The 17,431-nt window shown below is 54.4% G+C and overlaps 1 protein-coding gene across 1 annotated transcript; it reads right to left on the bottom strand.

Moving 5' to 3' along the window:
* Positions 1-617: 617 nt before the first annotated feature.
* Positions 618-14,874, bottom strand: WDR81 (WD repeat domain 81). The gene is made up of 10 exons (XM_049636747.1): positions 10,943-14,874; positions 7,016-7,123; positions 6,565-6,755; positions 6,256-6,446; positions 5,777-5,942; positions 5,523-5,688; positions 4,165-4,851; positions 3,348-3,493; positions 2,888-3,067; positions 618-1,851 (listed from the first exon to the last, which is right to left on the bottom strand). Exons 1-10 carry the CDS (start codon positions 14,616-14,618, stop codon positions 1,531-1,533), a joined length of 5,832 nt encoding a protein of 1,943 aa, XP_049492704.1. The 5' UTR covers positions 14,619-14,874; the 3' UTR covers positions 618-1,530.
* Positions 14,875-17,431: the final 2,557 nt, after the last annotated feature.

The following is a 17,431-nucleotide window of genomic DNA, read 5'->3' as shown; positions in this document are numbered from 1 at the left end:
TCCCACCTGAGTCTGAAGAAAGGAGGTTCAGGAAACGGTTGAGGAGACTGTCCTCATCTGTAGGGCAGATCCAGGAAGGGCCTCCCCCCAACCCCATGAGGTGGGGGTTCATCCCCATTTTAGTGAGGCTCAGAGAGTCTATGCGACATGCCCAAGGACACAGCTGGGCTCAGAGCCACCTCCAGCTTCTCACTTCCAATGTCCTTTTCTCTCCCCCGTCCTAAGGGTAAGGAAGGGGAAGCTATGGGAGCCTATGTGGGGAACCCAAGATAAGATGCCCATCCCCAATCCCTACAAGCCCAGGATCCTGATTGGCTGCCTTCAGTCTGGGTTTGGAAGGGGTGGAGAGAAGAGACAGGGCCATGGCCTCTGCCAGCATCCTCCCTCAGCAAGATCAAAGCCTCCTTACCTTCCCCCAAGCTGAGGGTTCAGGAAACTGACCTGGGGCTGCATGAACCAGAAGCCCTGTACCCCGTGGTGCCCAAGAGCAATGATCAGGCTGTCTCCCACCTTCCTCCCGCCCTACTTCTCACTCTCCTCACTGCCCTGGAAGCTGCTGGGTCTCAATTTTTCCCCACCCTGATAACCATCATCAAGAAAAGCCTCACTCAGTTCCATGGCTCTTCCAAAAGATTTATTGGTCATATTTACATCTATTGCAAATAGTGAAGAGGCAGTAAGGGCCCAGGCTCAGACCTCATCTCTGCTCCAGAATGTGAGGGTCCGGGGATGCCTGGGTCTTCCTGTCCCCTGGGAGAGACCTGAGATGCAGAGATCATTCCTGCCCCTTCTCTCAGGGTGTTGGACCACTCCCCAAGGGTTCTGGGCCCAGGGGCTGCCTCTTCAGTTCAAGGCACAAACACTGTGGTTAGGGATGGGCAGGCAAGGCATGGGGTCACTCCTGGCAGGCACCAGCTGGACCAGTCCATCTTCCCTCCCCTGGTCCTGCCCTCTTTCTTCCCCTACTGGTCCCATACTGGGCAGGGCCTGGCTGGGTGGACACTTAAACCCCACCCCAAGGCCCCTAACTCCTGGACCAGGACCAGCCCTCCTTAGAGGCTGGAGTCCAAGCACCATCAGTGTCCTGGACTGGAGCGGCTTCCCTGCCCTTGTGAGATAGGGGCACAGAGGGCTCACAAGGGGAGGTGGGTGGGGGGGCGTCCTTGGCTGGACACTGGCTGGACAGGGCCAGTCTCCCTTCCCCTTCTCAGAGCTTCCCTGTCCCCATGTGGACCCAGGGGGCAGAGCTTGGGAGAAGAGAGGGCAGCAATGCTTTCCTGTGCTCCCTCTCTTGCTTCCTGCTGACTCGGGGCAGCATCTCCCCAAGCCACAAATGAGATCCCTTCTGGCAGCACTGGTGGCTCTGGCGGTTCAGGAACCTGGACCCCTGCCTCACTGTGGCTGGCAGGCCATGTGGGCACAGAGTGTGGGGCCTGAGGCCTGCCCAGAGGGAGCTGCTGGGGAGACAAGGGTAAGGGATGGACTCCCTGGGGATGTCTGCCCACCCTCGTTGGCCAGCCCCACCTTGGCCTAGGCCAGGAGGCGGATGACCCCATTGTCCGAGCCCAGCAAGAGGTGGCGTTTAGTGGGCAGCAAGGCCAGGCTGGTGAGCGTGCCTCGGAAGTTCTCAGAGCTGAGCTTCGTGGTGGCCTGGGAGGGCGGCTCAAGCAGGGAGCAGACGCCGATCTTGTTGGCCACGGTGCCGGTGACCACCTCGCTGCCGTACAGGTCGAAGGTGTGGATGGGGTCAGATGCTGATTTGTAGTGGTGCGTGGGCTTCTGTTCCAGCTCCTTCCACACAGTCAAGGAGTGGTCAGAGGAGGAGCTGACCAGGACACTGCCCTCCACCGCCTGCTCAGGGAGAAGAGAGCCTCAGCAGGGCCTGGGCCCTCCCATGTGCCCACTGAGCTCCAAGGTCTTCTGTTTACTCGCAGCTTATCTCCCAGGAAGACAGGGGATCCTGGGCAGGGGACCAGCTGCCCACCCCCGCCACATTACATTAACACTAGTTAATATGTTAAAGTGTCTTTAACCTAGTCATCACTATCATTTGAGCACTTACTGTATCTAGGCATTTTGTTAGGCATGCCATATTACCACATTTAATTTTCATAACAACTCTATGACGTAGATGCTGTTGTTCCCATTTTATAGAGAAAAAACATGAGGCTAAGAAAAGTTAAGTAATCCTACCAAGGTCACAGAGCCAGTAAGTGGCATTGCCAGGTAATACCCAGGTTGACCCCAAAGCCTTCCTTGGAAGGTCAGAACTTAGAGGTGCCTGAAGCCCTGGGGCCCCGGACAGAGTTGGGGGCAGCCTGCCCTTAGTATTGGCAGTGCATGTCCCCTGGCTCCAGTCAGGATAGGGAGGGAGTGCCAGTTGCCTGGAAAAATCCTCCCACATACAGTCCTGTTCCTCCTCCTGGTCCCTCCCTGGGCAGTTCCCCAAGGTCTGTGACTGAGAATGGGCGGGGGTAGGGGCAGGATCCCCATGCCCGGGTGTCCCTACCCCCACCAGGGCAGCCCAGCACGGGCCATGGACTCTGCTCAGTGGTCGGGGGCAGTAAACACCCTCCCAGCTGAGCTTTATTTAACCTGACTGGGTCACGGACAGGACCTGACCCCTGATCCTCCAAGCAAGACAAATATGGACAAGGGTTACTCATTAGAACATCCCCAGGGAACAGCAGGGTCAGCTCGCCCCCTGGTTCCCGCCCCCGTGGCCTGCCTGCCGCCAGGGCCCCCTGCAGAAGAGCTGGCTCCTAACCCTCTCCGCCCATCAGCCATGGGGCATGTACGAGGGAGCCGGTCCTGGGTGGGCCCTAAGAGGGCCTGGAGCAGGGGCTGGGCTGGGCAGTGAGGAGGGAAAGGGGACCACGTCAGTCACCTTGATCTGCAGGATGTCCCCCTCATGGGCTGGCCAGCCACGCAAAACCAGGCCTGTACGGGTGTCCAGGAGCACCATGAAGCCCGAGGAGAAGCCAGCCACGACGCTACGGCCACTGGGGCTGACGGCCAAGGAGCGGACAAGCCCCGGGTTCAGCCCGCCACCCAGGCGGAACTCATGCTGCAGACAGAGGGAGATGAGCTAAAGCACTGCCACCCACTCCAACCCGTTTCTCCCTGAGGTCCTGTTCACCCCAAGCCCACACGGCTGAAAGGCCTGAGCCTCTATCCCCCATCGAGGGGAGGGCACCCCTTCATCCCAGATCAGAGTCCCACCCCCCAGCATTTGCTGCTGTGGGTGATTTGTCTCCAAAGAGAAACTACACCCTGCTTCTCTCTTCAGGGTCTTTCCTCCCTGCTGGGCATCCAAGCCAGGGCTCAGGGAACCGAACGCCCCTGACCTGCAGGCCGGGCTTCCTGCAGTCCACAAAGCGCAGGGTCGAGTCAGAGCTGGCCATGGTGATGCTGGTATGGGGGGCAGGCATGACAGCCACAGCAGTCAGGGGCACCCGGCTGTCCCATGGCTCTATTACGCGAAGGGTCTTCCCTGGGAAGGAAAGGCACAGTGGATCTAGGGTCCCAGTAGCAGATGGAAGAACCCCAACCCTTCCTATCTCCCTGACATACCCTGTAACTGCCTCTTATCTCCCAGGGGACCTAAGAAAATACTAACGATGATTTTTTGACCCCCCCACCTTCCTGCATCCATGACCAGGCCAGGCTCCTGTCCCCAAACTCTTCACACAGCACCCCCTGACCAAATGCTACCTCTCCTCGGTCTACCTCGATGCTACTCCATCCCCTCCCCCTTTAAAAACCTTATTAACCTTATTTCTCCCTAACACGATGCCAAAAAATCATCAAGCAACTCTCTGCCAAACTTGTATGACATGTTATGTGTTAAGCCAAATCCCTATGTGCATTATCTTCTAAACCAGTTCTGATTCCCATTTTGCAGATGGGGAGCACTAACGCTTCCAGCATCAAAGTGACTTGAGCAAGGTAACTCCACAAATAAGTTGGCAGAACCAATTCAAACTTAAGGCTAATGGATTCCAACTCAGGTCTAACTGCTCCTCTGTGCAGCCTCGCTGGGTTGTCCCACACCATACACCAAGACACCCCAACCGCCCAACCCTGGGTCCCCGCACCCAGAGGCCTGGCCTGGCAGGGCACGGCATGGCAGCAATAGAACAGGCCTCACCTGGGCCCGCTCACCTGTGAAGGGGTCCCAGACGTGCACAGCCCCGTCACAGCTCACCACATACTGCGGGGCCTCAAGCTGGCCCACAAAGAAGACGCTCTTGCGGTGCTGGGCGTAGACGAGGCGTGGGGCCGTCTCGCTGGTGCCATCCCCAGAGTTGTAGAGTGGCCAGAGGCGCACCGTGCGGTCCTTGCTGCCACTCAGGAAGAAGTCCTCACTGCTCAGGGGCGCCACGCACTTGACAGCCCCCGAGTGGCCCGGGAAGCTCTGCAGGCGGATCTGATGGAAGTGGAAGTGGGCATCCTGCTGGCTCACGCCGATCTCGTACTGCCAGTACGCCAGCCAGTTCCCGCTTAGCCCGTGGGCGCTCCGCGGCAGCTCCCGCTTCAGCGCGTTGTCCTCCTCGCTGCTGGGGCCCCCACTGCCAGCGCCAGGGATGGGGCCCAGCAAGCCGGGGCTCTCAGGCTGAGAGTCATCGGGAATCTGGATGCGGTTCCCGACCAGCACGCTCCCAAAGGTCCCCGAGTGGCCGTCGTCCCGGGAGCAGCCCCCACTCTGGGGGTCCCACTCAGGGCCGGCGCTGGGCACCATGGGCTCCACGCCGGCAGGGCTGCGACTGCTCGGACTGATGGTCTCCAAATACAGCCCCGCCAGCTCCCCAACCAGCTCGTGGTTGGGGATGATTTTCCGGATGATGTCACCTGGATGGGAGTGGGAGAGGTCCTCAGATTAGGGAAGATGGAGGGCCGCTGCCACCACCCATCCAAGGCTTGGGAACCACAGAAAACAGGGCAGGTCCCGGCTGTGCAACTCTGGGCAAGTAACTCTTCATCTCCGAGCCTATTTTCTTCCGCAGAAAAAGGTAGATCCATTCACACGAACATCTTCTATGTGTGCCGGGTGTTACGCAGGGCATCAGAAATAGAATGGTAAAAGCCAGGGGGTGCTTTCCCTCCCAGGGCTTAGATTTCAGTAGAGGGACGATGACATATCTAACCACAGGGCTGCCCATCCTATTTAAGATGATGACACACATAATTGCTCAGCAGTGCCGGGCCCATACGGGAGGCTACAGAAATGGTGGGCAGCTAATTCCTCTCAGACAACTCCGGGAGATGTCAGTACGTCAGCCTGGTGGCCCTGCCGTCCCCAGGGATACTCTAGGCCAGCTCCTGTGCCTCCTTGCTGGCTAATGCTCAGTCCCTGTTTATACAGCACCTTGGAACTCTGAGGTCCAAGGCCAAATCCCTTTGCTCTGACCCAGAACACTGAATGCTCATTACTGATTCTGGGGGCAAGGGGAGCATGGGGCCCTCCCCAGAGAAGAGACATAGCCACAGAGGCTTTGCGAGGGAACGTGATGGGGCAGTACCCAACAGGCAGGAGAAGGGCACGTAGATTGTGTACGCCATCTCCAAGGTGAACACCTTCTGCAGCTCGTCCAGCAGGGTAGGGTCCACCAGCCGCTGCCGCCCATCGGAGAAGGCCACCTCTGGCAGCTGGCCCTCACTGCGGCCCACGGGATCCAGCTTCAGCTCCTGTGGGCAGGGAGGCCCAGGGAGTCAGCCGAGTTCACGGCCCCTGCCCAGCCCAACCCAGCCAGGTAAGGGGGGTAGGTCTGCCTACCTGGTGCCGAAGCTCATGCAGCTGAGAGAAGACTTGAAAGAAGGTGGCCACAGGTTCACTCAGGTGCTGCTGGACCATCTCCTGCCCAATGCGCAGGCATATGAGGGCAATGAGGCTGATGGTTTTCACGCACAGGACAGTCCGGGCCTGGGCCCCACTCGGGAACCTGGAAAGAGAGTTCATGAGCTCCAGCACCCCCCACCTCTCCACAACTCTGCGGGACTTGCCCAGAATCTATGAAAAGCTTTAAGTGAAAAGAACTACAAGACAAATTTGATCCAAACCAGACGAGAGGAACCGGAAGCACAGAAAGAAGATGTGGCTTGTTCAGGGTCACACAGCTGGATCAGAACCAGGAATCCTGATAACCAAGACTCCTGACACCCAGTCCAGTCTCGTCCCCAAGCTTCCCAGCCCCTCCTGGGTAGCTCCCTCAGCTGAGCTACTCCCACTCCCACAGGGGTGGGGCAGGAGCCTACCCAGTGACGAGGGAAGTGAGGAAGCTGAGCACAGGCAGCAAGACCTCGTGGCTGATTCGGGGCAGGATGTCCATGAGGGTGGTGTCCGAGAGGTACACGATGATCTTCTGGGTCAGAGTCACCGCAGCCAGCAGCCCCGCCTCCTTACGGCTGTTCAGTCGACTGGGGCCTGAGGTGCCACCTGGGGCCACCTAGGGCCATAGAGAAGGTGAGGGCCAGGCTGTCCACGGACCCCGTGGGGCCCCCAGGGATCCCAGGTCCACCCTCAAGCTCCTTGACCTCCCCTGGGACTGCCAGTCAGTAACTGACCAGGTAGCTGATGTAGGGCAGGTACTGGTAGGTGAGGACAGGCTCCCCATACAGATGAGCAATGTGGAGGAGGCAGCTGAGCACGGGCCCCGACACTATATCACCCAGCACCGGTCTCTTCTGATAGATGTTGCCAGCACTCAGCGGGGGACTCTCACCACTGCTCACGGTGAACTGTTGCCGAGTGGGCCCTGCCGAGGAAGAACCAACAGCCTTGAGTAGCTAACAGCAGGCAGGAGGCAGGGCGGCCTTCCAGGAACTGTGGTAGCCACTCCTCGTCACCCTAGCCTGGGGGCCACCCCACGCCCTACCCAAGGAAGGAAGTAGCTTACAGATGGGGTCCCAGGACCTGCCTGGGAGGTGGAAGTAGGAAGGATCCCCTGCAGGGGGCTGAAGATAGACAGAGGGGCTGGGACGAAGCCCCATCTCCAGCACCAACCACAGGCCTTACCAACGTAACAAGATGTCAGCAGGCGGAGCAGGTTCCGGGCCACGTAGCGAGAGGCCACTGTGGGACCAAGCTTGGCAGATAGCCAGCGGACCATCTTGCAGGCTGTATCTGCAGGGCAGGAACGGGCCCTGAGCTCATCAGATAATGGTGACTTGCCACGCCTCCCACCCCACCCCAGGGCACCTCTCCTGGCCTATCCTGGCTGCAGACCTGCCGAGGGGCCCAGTCAAAGCCGGGTGCCCCACACCACCATCCTCTATTTAGCAGTGGCAGAGGTGGCCTGTGGCTTTGGGACTGCCCCCACGTGGCCCTGGCTTTGGGGCTACTCCAGGCTCCTCTCCTTCAGCACACCTTGCAGGAAGGTTATCCTTTCAGCGAATCTTCCTAAGCTGCTAAATGAGGCCTGGCCAGGCCCTGGCTCCCTCACCCTACGGCCTGTGTTCCTTCTTCTTCCTTCCACTCTCTCTGTCTAAACTTCCTAGGTTTGCACTGATTCTTTTTTTTCCTTCAAACTTTTATTTAAATTCTAGTTAGTTAAAATACAGTACGATAAGGCCGCCTGGGTGGCTCAGTTGGTTAAGCGACCGACTTCGGCTCAGGTCATGATCTCGCAGTCTGTGAGTTTGAGCCCCGCGTCGGGCTCTGTGCTGACAGCTCAGAGCCCAGAGTCTGCTTCAGATTCTATGTCTCCCCCTCTCTCTACCCCTCCTCTGCTCATGCTCTGTGTCTCTCTGTCTCTCAATAATAAATAAACGTTAAAAAATTTTTTTAAAAAATACAGTACAATATTGGGTTCAGGAGCAGAATTCAGTCCCTGATTCTTCAATGGAACCATGACAACCTTAGAGCCTCACACATGCTGTTCCCACTGCCTGGTATGCTCTTCCCACTGTAAACCCTACCATTTTGCTTGCTATCTCCTATTCATTGGACCTCAACCAGCCCTACGTTCATGGGACCCTGAAAACTTGATCTAAGCCCCATTTATATTCCCTCATAGCAGCCAGTCCTGTTCTTTACAGCACTAACATGACATTTAGATGACACTGTCTACAGTGTGGCATCTCCTCGGCTACAGGTGAGCTCCAGGAGGGCAGGCCCACATCTGTGCTGTGTGTGAATCTGCTGCACCCACTGCTTAGCAAAGACTAGGTACTCAGAAATGTTGAATGAAAGCCAGAGTGACGAAAAGCTAATACCTATTCTTCTGAAACTATTCCAAAAAATAAAAGAGGAAGGACAACTTCCAAATTCATTCTATGAGGCAGCGTTATCCTGATACCAAAACCAGATAAAGACACAAAGAGAACAACAGGCCATTATCTCTGTTGCACATAGATGCAATATCCTCAACAAAATGCTAGCCAACTGAATCCAACAATACATTAAGAAAATCATTCACCGTGATCAAGTGGGATTTACTCCTTGGGATGCAAGGGTGGTTCAATAGTCACAAATCAATCATCATGATACATCACATCAATAAAAGAAAGGATAAAAGCCATATGATCATTCCAACAGATGCATAAAAAGCACCTGACAAAGTACAATGTGCATTCATAAAACCCTCAACAAAGTAGGTCCAGAGGAAACATACCTCAATATAATAAAGGCCATATATGAAAAACCCACAGCAAATGTCATCCTCAATGGGGAAGAACTAGGAGCTTTTCCCCAAGGTCAGAAACAAGACAAATATTTCCACTCTCACCACTGGAAGTCTTAGCCACAGCAATCAGACAACAAAAAGAAATAAAAATCATCCAAACTGGTAAAGGAAGTAAAACTTCCATTATTTGCCGATGACATGATACTATTTATAGAAAACCCTAAAGACTCCACCAAAAAACTACTAGAACGGACACATGAATTCAGTGAAGTCACAGGATACAAAATCAATGTACAGAAATCTGTTGCATTTCTATACACTAAGAATTAAACAGCAAAAAGAGAAATTAAGAAAACAATCCCATTTACAATTGCACCAAAAACAGTAAAATACCTAGGAATAAAATGAAACAAAGAGGTGAAAAACCTGTACCCTGAAAACTATAAAACATGGATGAAAGAAATTGAAGATGACACAAAGGGATGGAAGGTTCTTCCATGGATTGGAAGAATGGATATTGTTGGAATGTCTATACTAGCCAAAACAATCTACACATTTAATGCAACCCCTATCAAAATACCAACAGCATTCTTCACAGAATTAGAACAAACAATCCTAAAATTTGTATGGAATCACAAAAGACCCTGAATAGCCAAAGCAATCTTGAAAAAGAAAAAGTGGAGGTATCACAATTCCATATCTCAAGTTATATTAATTACAAAGCTGTAGTAATCAAAACAGTATGGTACTGGCACAAAAATAAGCACATCAATGGAACAGAACAGAAAACCCAGAAAAAAAGCCCACAATTACATGGTCAATTAATCTTTGACAAAAGAAAGAATATACAACCGGAAAAAGTCTCTTCAGCAAATGGTATTGGAAAAACTGGACAGCTACATGCAAAAGAATCATACTGGACCACTTTCTTACACCATATGCAAAAAGAAACTCAAAATGGATTAAAGTCCTAAACATGAGACCTGAAACCATAAAAATCCTAGAAGAGAGCATAGGCAGTATTTTTCTGACATCAGCCATAGCAACATCTTTCTAGCTATGTCTCCTGAGGCAAGGGAAACAAAGGCAAAAATAAACTTTTGGGACTACATCAAAATAAAAAGGTTCTGCATAGCTAAGGAAATGATCAACAAAACTAAAAGGCAACCTTCTGAATGGGAGAAGATATTTGCAAATGACATATCCGATAAAGGCTTAGTATCCAAAATATATTAAGAACTGATACAACTCAACAGCCAAAAAAAACAAATAATCCAATTTAAAAAAAGGCAGAAGACATGAACAGACATCTCTCCAAAGAAGACATCCAGATGGCCAACAGACACATGAAAAGATGCTCCACATCACTCATCATCAGGGAAATGCAAATCAAAACTACAATGAGATACCACCTCACACCCGTCAGAATGGCTAAAATCAACAACACAAAAAACAGTTAAGTGTTGGCGAAGATGTGGAGAAATGTGCAGTGCTGGAGGGAATGCAAACTGGTGCAACCACTGTGGAAGGTGCTTGGGAGGTACTTCAAAAAGTTAAAAATAAAACCACCCTCTGATCCAGTAATTGGACTACTGGTAGTTACTCCCAAAATATGTAAACACTATTTCCAAGGGACACACACACCCCTATATTTACTGCAGCATTATTTACAAGAGCCAAACTATGTGCAGCCCAAGTGTCCATCAACAGATGAATGGATAAAGAAGATGTGGTACACATGTACAACGGAATATTACTCAGCCATAAAAACGAATGGTATCTTGCCATTTGCAACAACATGGACGGCGCTAGAGAGTATTATGCTACGCAAAACAAGTCAGAGACAAATTCCACATGATTTCACTCGTGTGGAATTTAAGAAACAAAACAAACAAGCAAGGAAAAAGGGAGAGAGAAAAAGAGTGAGAGGAAGAAACCAAGAAACAGACTCTTACCTATAGAGAACTGACGATTACCAGAGGGGAGGTGGATGGGGAAATGAGTGAAATAGGTGATGGGGATTAAAGTGCACTTGCTGTGACGAGCACTGAGCAATGTATAGAATTGTTGAATCACTACATTGTACCCCTGAAACTAATGGAACACTGTATGTTAACTATATTGGAATCAAAAGACAAAACAGAACCCTGAGGCACCTGGCTGGCTCAGTGAGAACATGCGACTTGATCTCAGGGTCATGAGTTTAAGTCCCACGTTTGGGTGTAGACATTATGCAAATAAATAAATAATACGATAAGATAAAAAGACAAAACAAACCAGAGGACTGTTTTACAACACCTCGAGGCCTGAGAACTCACCAAGAAGGATCTTCTGTTCTTTGCCCTCCGACTGCTCAGTTAGTGGTTCCTCCTCTTCCTCCCCATCTGTGTCGCCACCACGGGCCACGACAGTATCCATGGACAGCACCGTGTCAGAGAGAGTGAGCTCAGACGCCCTGGTGATGTCGTCTTGCTCCCCCTCTCCCTCCTCCTCCTCCAACACCACACAGCCTTCCTCCTCCTCCTCTTCCTCCTCTGAGCCTTCGCTTTGCTTCAAGTCCTGGCTGCTGTCACCTGACCTGAGGCTGCTCTTGTCCACAGGAGCACCCCCCTCATCTGCAGCCCGTTCCTCGCCCAGGGAGGTCTCACTGGTGCTGCTCTTGTCGCTCAGCCGGCCTAGGCTCACAGCCTCAGCTTCCTGGGGCTGTGGGGACTCAGCCACATAGAGCCCAGCTTGGAAGTCTTCGGTCTCAGGGAGGTAGGCCTGGTCATGGAAGCTGACACCAGACGTGTAGTCCGGGAGCCCCAGGCCCGAGGAAGCAGCAGGCTCACCATCCATCTGAATTTCCTCCCCAAAAGCACAGGGGCTGGGCCTAGCCCCTGGGAGCTCACTCTCCTCATCCTCAGTGGCCCCCACCAGGCCCTTGCTTTCCTCCTGGGAGGCCTCCACACCAGCCAGCACCTGGAGGACGTGGGGCAGCAGGTGGATGAGAAAGGCCTGCAGGCCCAGCCGCACCATCAGCTGGGCCACAAAGCAGTCAGTGTACAAGTAGAAGCGGCCGTGTAACCGGCAGGGGCTCTCATAGGCACCAATGAGAGGCTTCAGTAGGTACTTATTGGCATTTTTGGGGCCCAGGGCCTTAGCGACAGGTTCAAATAGGTACCAGGCTGTGTACACAGCCGTGTGCTCCTCAGACATGAGTGACAGCACGAAGGGCAGCAGGATCTCCAGGCCCTCCGGGGTGATGTCACTCAGCACCGCACCCAGTTGCTGCCACAGAGCAAACACCAGCTCCCGCCCCTGGGCCTCGTCCTCCACGCGTCTCGCCTGATACAGGAGGATGAACTTGTGCAGGGCCGGGAAGTACGGAGGGAAGGGAACCACGGAGCTGAAGGGGCTGAGGAGCTGGGCCGGACAGGGTGGAGGCAATCCCCGGGAGATGGGCCTGTACTCAAAGAGTGGGGCCAGCTTGCCCCTCCCTGCTGTCACAGGGCCTTCGGGTCCACTGAGCTGCAGGAGCATGTCCAGCACGGGCTGCAGAGACACGGGGATCTCCTTGGGGTGGCGTGTGCAGAGGCCCCGAACGGCCTCGAAGCGTACCCACAAAGGCGCGTCAGGCTGCAGTGTCCGGACCCTGGCGGCAAACACCATCTCAGCCAACAGGACACCCAGCGCCTGCATGTCCCGATGGAAGAGGTCCTGCAACTGCACAGGTGGCTGGACCTGGGCATGCTCAGGCACCTCCAATTGGCCCCCTAGGCCTTTGGTCAGGAAGTTGCCTAGTTTCTCCAGCCCTTCCAGAGCCTGCACAGGATTGAAACCCTCGGGAAGAAGAATCTTCCCCTCCTCACCTTCCCCAGGGTCGGCCCCAGCAGCTTTGTTCCTGCGGCCTGCTCGAGAGGCCGAGGCCACTGAGAAAGACAAGAGGCCTGGGGAAGCTTGACTGGAGGAAGATGAGGAAGAGCCCAGCTGGTCACCTGCTTTCCCTGCGAGGGAGATAGAATCCAGAGCTTCTGTGGCCTGTTCCAAGTCATCTTCCCCTGCCACGGGCCTCTCCCTGGCCCAGCCAGCCTCACAGGGAGTGGCCTCCAAAACCAGCCTGCCCACCCCATTTGTAAGCTGTCCTGGTAAGTCCTCCCGGCCTATGCTCTCCTGGATGGTCTGGAACAACACTCTGGGGATGAGTGGAGGCTCAGGGGCCAGGGCAGGAGCCCCAGCCAGGCGTTGGGGGTGTGGCTGATCGAAGAGCTGCACCACGCCATAGCTGGTCAGGTGTGTGTGGGCATCCACCAGGTGCAGGCACACATTCTTCTCTTTCACAGCCTCCTTGCCCTGGAGTTTGTAGCCAAATGTGAGGTCAATCCAGTGGTGCAGGTCCTGGGACACCTCTCGGCTCTCCAACAGTGCCCGGTGTGCAGACACGAACTCCTGACTGGAGCCACACCAGGCTGGCACATCTAGGTCAGGCATGTCAGGGTGGATGGAACAGAAGATAGAGGGATCGGTGTAGAACTCAGGAATGCACTCGTCGGGTGTCCAGTTCTGCATACGTTCCATGCTGGCGGGATACTCATGGGGCTCCCACTGCGCCCGCACATGTCCACAGAGCACCGACCGGGATGTCCTCCGAGCCTTGTACACATAATATGTGATGTCGGAAAGCACGTCCGAGATGTGGTGAGGAACGTGAGGTGGCTCCCCGCCACCCGCACCACCTGCTACAAATGCCTGCCGCGTCATCTCGTATGTGAAGTCCAGCTGCTTATCCCCCTTGTTGAGGCGGAACTTGGACTTGCGCAGGTCTCGAAAGCGCCCGTGGGGTGTGGTGAAGTCCACCACCCAGGGCAGCACTGGGTGGTAGTTGGGATCCCCCTGCCGCCGACCTGCCAGCCTATTTAGCTGCATGAGGTAGTGAAAGTTGCTGATGCGGCCATGGACCCAATCCAACACAAGGCCTCTAAGTTCCTCCCGGCAGGTGGGACACCCAGCCCCCCCACCTCCCTCCTCTCCAAGTTCAGTGCCTGGCCCAGCCCTCGATACAGGGGTCTCCTCATTCTCATCCTCCCTGGGCCTCTCGTAAGCACTCAGGTCCAGCCGGAGCTCGCTGCAAAGCTTCTCATCCACAGCGATGTGGTGCAAAGTTAGGGCCCCGCAGGCCAGTCCCTGGCGGTGACAGGCATCCATAGCCCTCAGCACACGGAAGAGAATGAAGAGCACCTTGGCTTGGCTGTTGGTCAGCTTGGCAGGGCTGAAGGTGACCACATCGTGCAGGGAAAACTGCACATAAGGGTGCACCACGTACAGCATCTCTGGCGACTCCAGCAGGGCCTCAGCTCGCAAAAGACTGGGACAGGCCAAACTGCCCCGAGGGGGACAGGGACCATCTCTTGTATATGATGGGCACTGGGTAAATTCACCCACTGACAGGAAGGAACAACCATAGACCCTTTGCAGAGCCTGTCGTACTAAGTCCAGGGCAGGGACAGCTGAAGGGGCAGGGCTATGACTATACGGCTGCCCATAAGTACGATAAGCATGGCGCCACAGGTTGCGATAATTCTGGGCAGCCACATCCTGCATGAAGCGAGTGAGGGTCTCAGGGCTGCTGGACCCTTCCTCGAAAGGCAAGCCGCCACGGAGCGGGTAGGACAGCCTCCGCTTCCGCAGCCCGTGCACCTCCACGCGCGTCCAGCCGGGGGGCAGCTTCTGCACGGAGCGTTGCAGAAGAGTCCTCACTTCCGCCTCGCTCAGGCCCTCTGCCCGGGGGCAGGGTCCCAGGGGCAGCCGGCGCTCGCGGAGGCTGGCCAGCCAGCGCGCGGGCACTAAGGCCACCACGTGGGTGCCCCCCGGGGCCGCAGCCAGCTGCCGGGCATCGATGTTCAGGTCCCTCTCCACGCTCTGGAGCAGCTCCTCCATGTCGGGGCTTGGGGGCGGGGACCAGCCTTCGGCCCCGTTGGTAAGAGCGACTTCCCGCCCCCTGCTCCCCGGGGCCATCCCCTCCTGGCCGCCTGGGGGCAGCGCGGGGCTGAGCCCGGCCACGGCCCTTCCCGCGACGGCTTCCGGGGTGCCAGGCCGGGCGGGTAGGGACGGGCGAGGGACCCGGGCTGAGGCAGAGGCGGGGGCGGAGGGGCCGGGGACAGAGGAGGGGAGGGCGGGGACGCTCTTACCCCACTGCAGGGTCCTGCGCTCCGGGCACAGCCGGGCAGGGGCTGTGGGGCGCCCGAGCCTGGCTCTGCCGTGACCGGTCAGCTGACTTGGCTCACGTGATCGCCCCGGCACGGAAACAACCGCACGTGGCTCAAATGGGCCGGTCGGACCGCGCCTCCCGCCGGCGCCACCGCCTGGCAGGCCTCGGTGCCCTCCCTCCCAGTGCAGTTGTGGCTTCGCTCTCTCGGGGTGCAGGAGAGGGGGATGCTGAACAGCCCATGAGATTTCCCTCCCTGCTTCCTCCTGCACGCACCAGGACGTGGATTTAGGAAGGATTTTGCCGGAGATCCCAGCCTTTAGCGGGCTGATACCACCGCCCCTCTGGTTTTGCAGATAAGAAACCGATGGCAGAGCCGGGCTTTTGACATTAAGTCCCTTCAGCGCCTCCATGCTGCCTACCAAGAGAAGGAGCTTTTAATTTTCCAATACATTTAATCAGTAGCATTCCATTTGGCTTTTACAACACCCCTAAAATACAGAAGACAGTTAATACTCTTTATATTTCACAAGTCATAACCAAGAGCCGCCAAAGAGACTTGCCCAAGTGGCAGAATGGCAACTTAGAAGCTGGTGCACACACTTTCTGTCCTACAGTACCCCCCCCCTCCCCAGCCCTCTCAGGGCTCTTTCTTTCTCTCTTTCAAATTCTGAGCCATCTGAGAGGGAGAAAAGTGGCCCAGGCCCAGAGGCCTGTAGTTCTTGGGAGGAAAGGTTCCCCCCAAGACTTCCCGTTGAAGATCTGCCTCTGAGGTGCCAGAGCCTGCCTGCTGTGGTCAGAGCCTTGCAATTGCTACCTTGGCTAGGGGAACGGTGCAGCACAGGACAGGGAGCAGAAACCAGACAGCTGGTGCCAAAACTATCCGGGGGGTCTCGGTTCTGACCCATTTGAAGACATTGTAGCAAAACCACTGGCTCTGTTTTTTTGAGTCTCACTCCTAGCAGATTTTGCCTCAAGTAGGAGTTTGGTGTAGAGGGAGGAATCCATAAAGGCACTCAAGAAAAACTACTGTCCCGGGGCTCCTGGGTGGCTCAGGCGGTTAAGCATCCATCTCCATTTCGGCTCGGGTCATGATCTCATGGTTCATGGGTTCGAGCCCCACATTGGGCTCTGTGCTGCACTGAGTCTGCTTGGGATTCTCTCTCTCCCTCTCTCTGCCTCTCCCTTGCTCATGCTCTCTCTCTCTTTCAAAAGTAAATAAATAAAACTTAAAAACAGTTTTTTAATTAAAAAAAAAAGAAAAGAAAAACTACAGTCCTAATTAGAGAGGAAACAAATGGTTCAGCTATGATCTGATTCCATCTGCATCCTCTTGAAGACACAGTGGGAGCCCCGGATGTGCTTGTTCACATGGCCTTGGGCAGTTATAACTTACAACCATCATTCATGGAGCACTGATTAGGAGCCAGGCACCCTGCTAACACTTTGCATATCTTGTTTTGTTTAAGGAGTTATTTTTATAACCATTTAGGATGAGGAAGCTGACTACCTTAAGCAACTTGCCCAAGGTCACACTGCTAAGAGTTGGTAGAGCCAAATTTCAAACCCAAACTATCTCATTCTAAAACCAATGTTCACTGTGCTCCTTGGCCATGAAGTTTTATTTTTTCACCTGAGAAATTAGGCGTTCTTTGACAGTCTCGCATCCCGAAGTTTGGTCTGAGTACCTGAGGCCAGAGAACGGGTTTTGATGGTCAGTGGGTAGTGCCTGCTTCTTAGTACCAATAAAATTGGGTCCACCTGGTCTTTGCTCGGGTTTGTTTACCTAGTCTGAATAGGCACTACTTTTTCTTTCTGTAAGTTCGTGTATGTCCTGCCCTCTAGTGGTTTTGGCTTGCAATACAACGATGACCTTGAGTGTAACTAACCTTACGAATTCTTTTCTTCCTTTGAATAGGATGTCCTTACAATGCTGGGCACTAAGATTTCTGGGGCACTGACACCTTCCCCAACCTGAGGCCTAAAACAGTGGTTTTCAAACTTTATGATGTACTTCTGATTCAGTAGTCCGGAATGAGACCCAGGGACCCGAATTGTTAACAAGCACCCCAGTTAATTCTGATGCAGGCAATCTGCAGGCCACATTTTGATACAATGCTCTGTAACAGCTCAATTCCCAAGTTTCCCTGGAATCCCAACCCAAGCACCCTTGGGCTTTGGAGAATCTGGGACCAAATTAGCCACTCCCTTTCGCCAACTTCAATATTGAGTTTCCTGGAGGTCATGGCTTGGATAGTCAAAGAGGGAAGTTGCAGCTGCCCCGGCAGTCAGCCCATGCTGAGTGAGGTTAGTTTTTGCTGATCTGGCAGGGAGAAAAGTGAAGGAAGCTAACATTTAGTGTGCCAACTGTGGGCCAGTGGGCCAGGTACTGTGCTAGGTGTTTTCGAACATAATCCTTTTCCGGGCACCTGGGTGGTTCAGTAGGTTTAAGCATTTGACTTCAGCTCAGGTCATGATCTCACCATTCATGAGTTCAAGCCCCTCACTGGGCTCTCTGCTGTCAACACAGAGCCTGCTTCAGATCCTCTGTCTCCTCTCTTTCTGCTCCTCCCCCCTCATGTGCTCTCTCTCTCTCTCTCTCTCTCTCAAAAATAAACATTTT

The sequence above is a fragment of the Panthera uncia genome, chromosome E1, assembly GCF_023721935.1.
Source record: "Panthera uncia isolate 11264 chromosome E1, Puncia_PCG_1.0, whole genome shotgun sequence".
Lineage (NCBI taxonomy): Eukaryota > Metazoa > Chordata > Mammalia > Carnivora > Felidae > Panthera > Panthera uncia.
The sequence above is the reverse complement of the archived record's forward strand: the minus strand, read 5'-3'. Positions and strand labels throughout refer to the sequence as shown.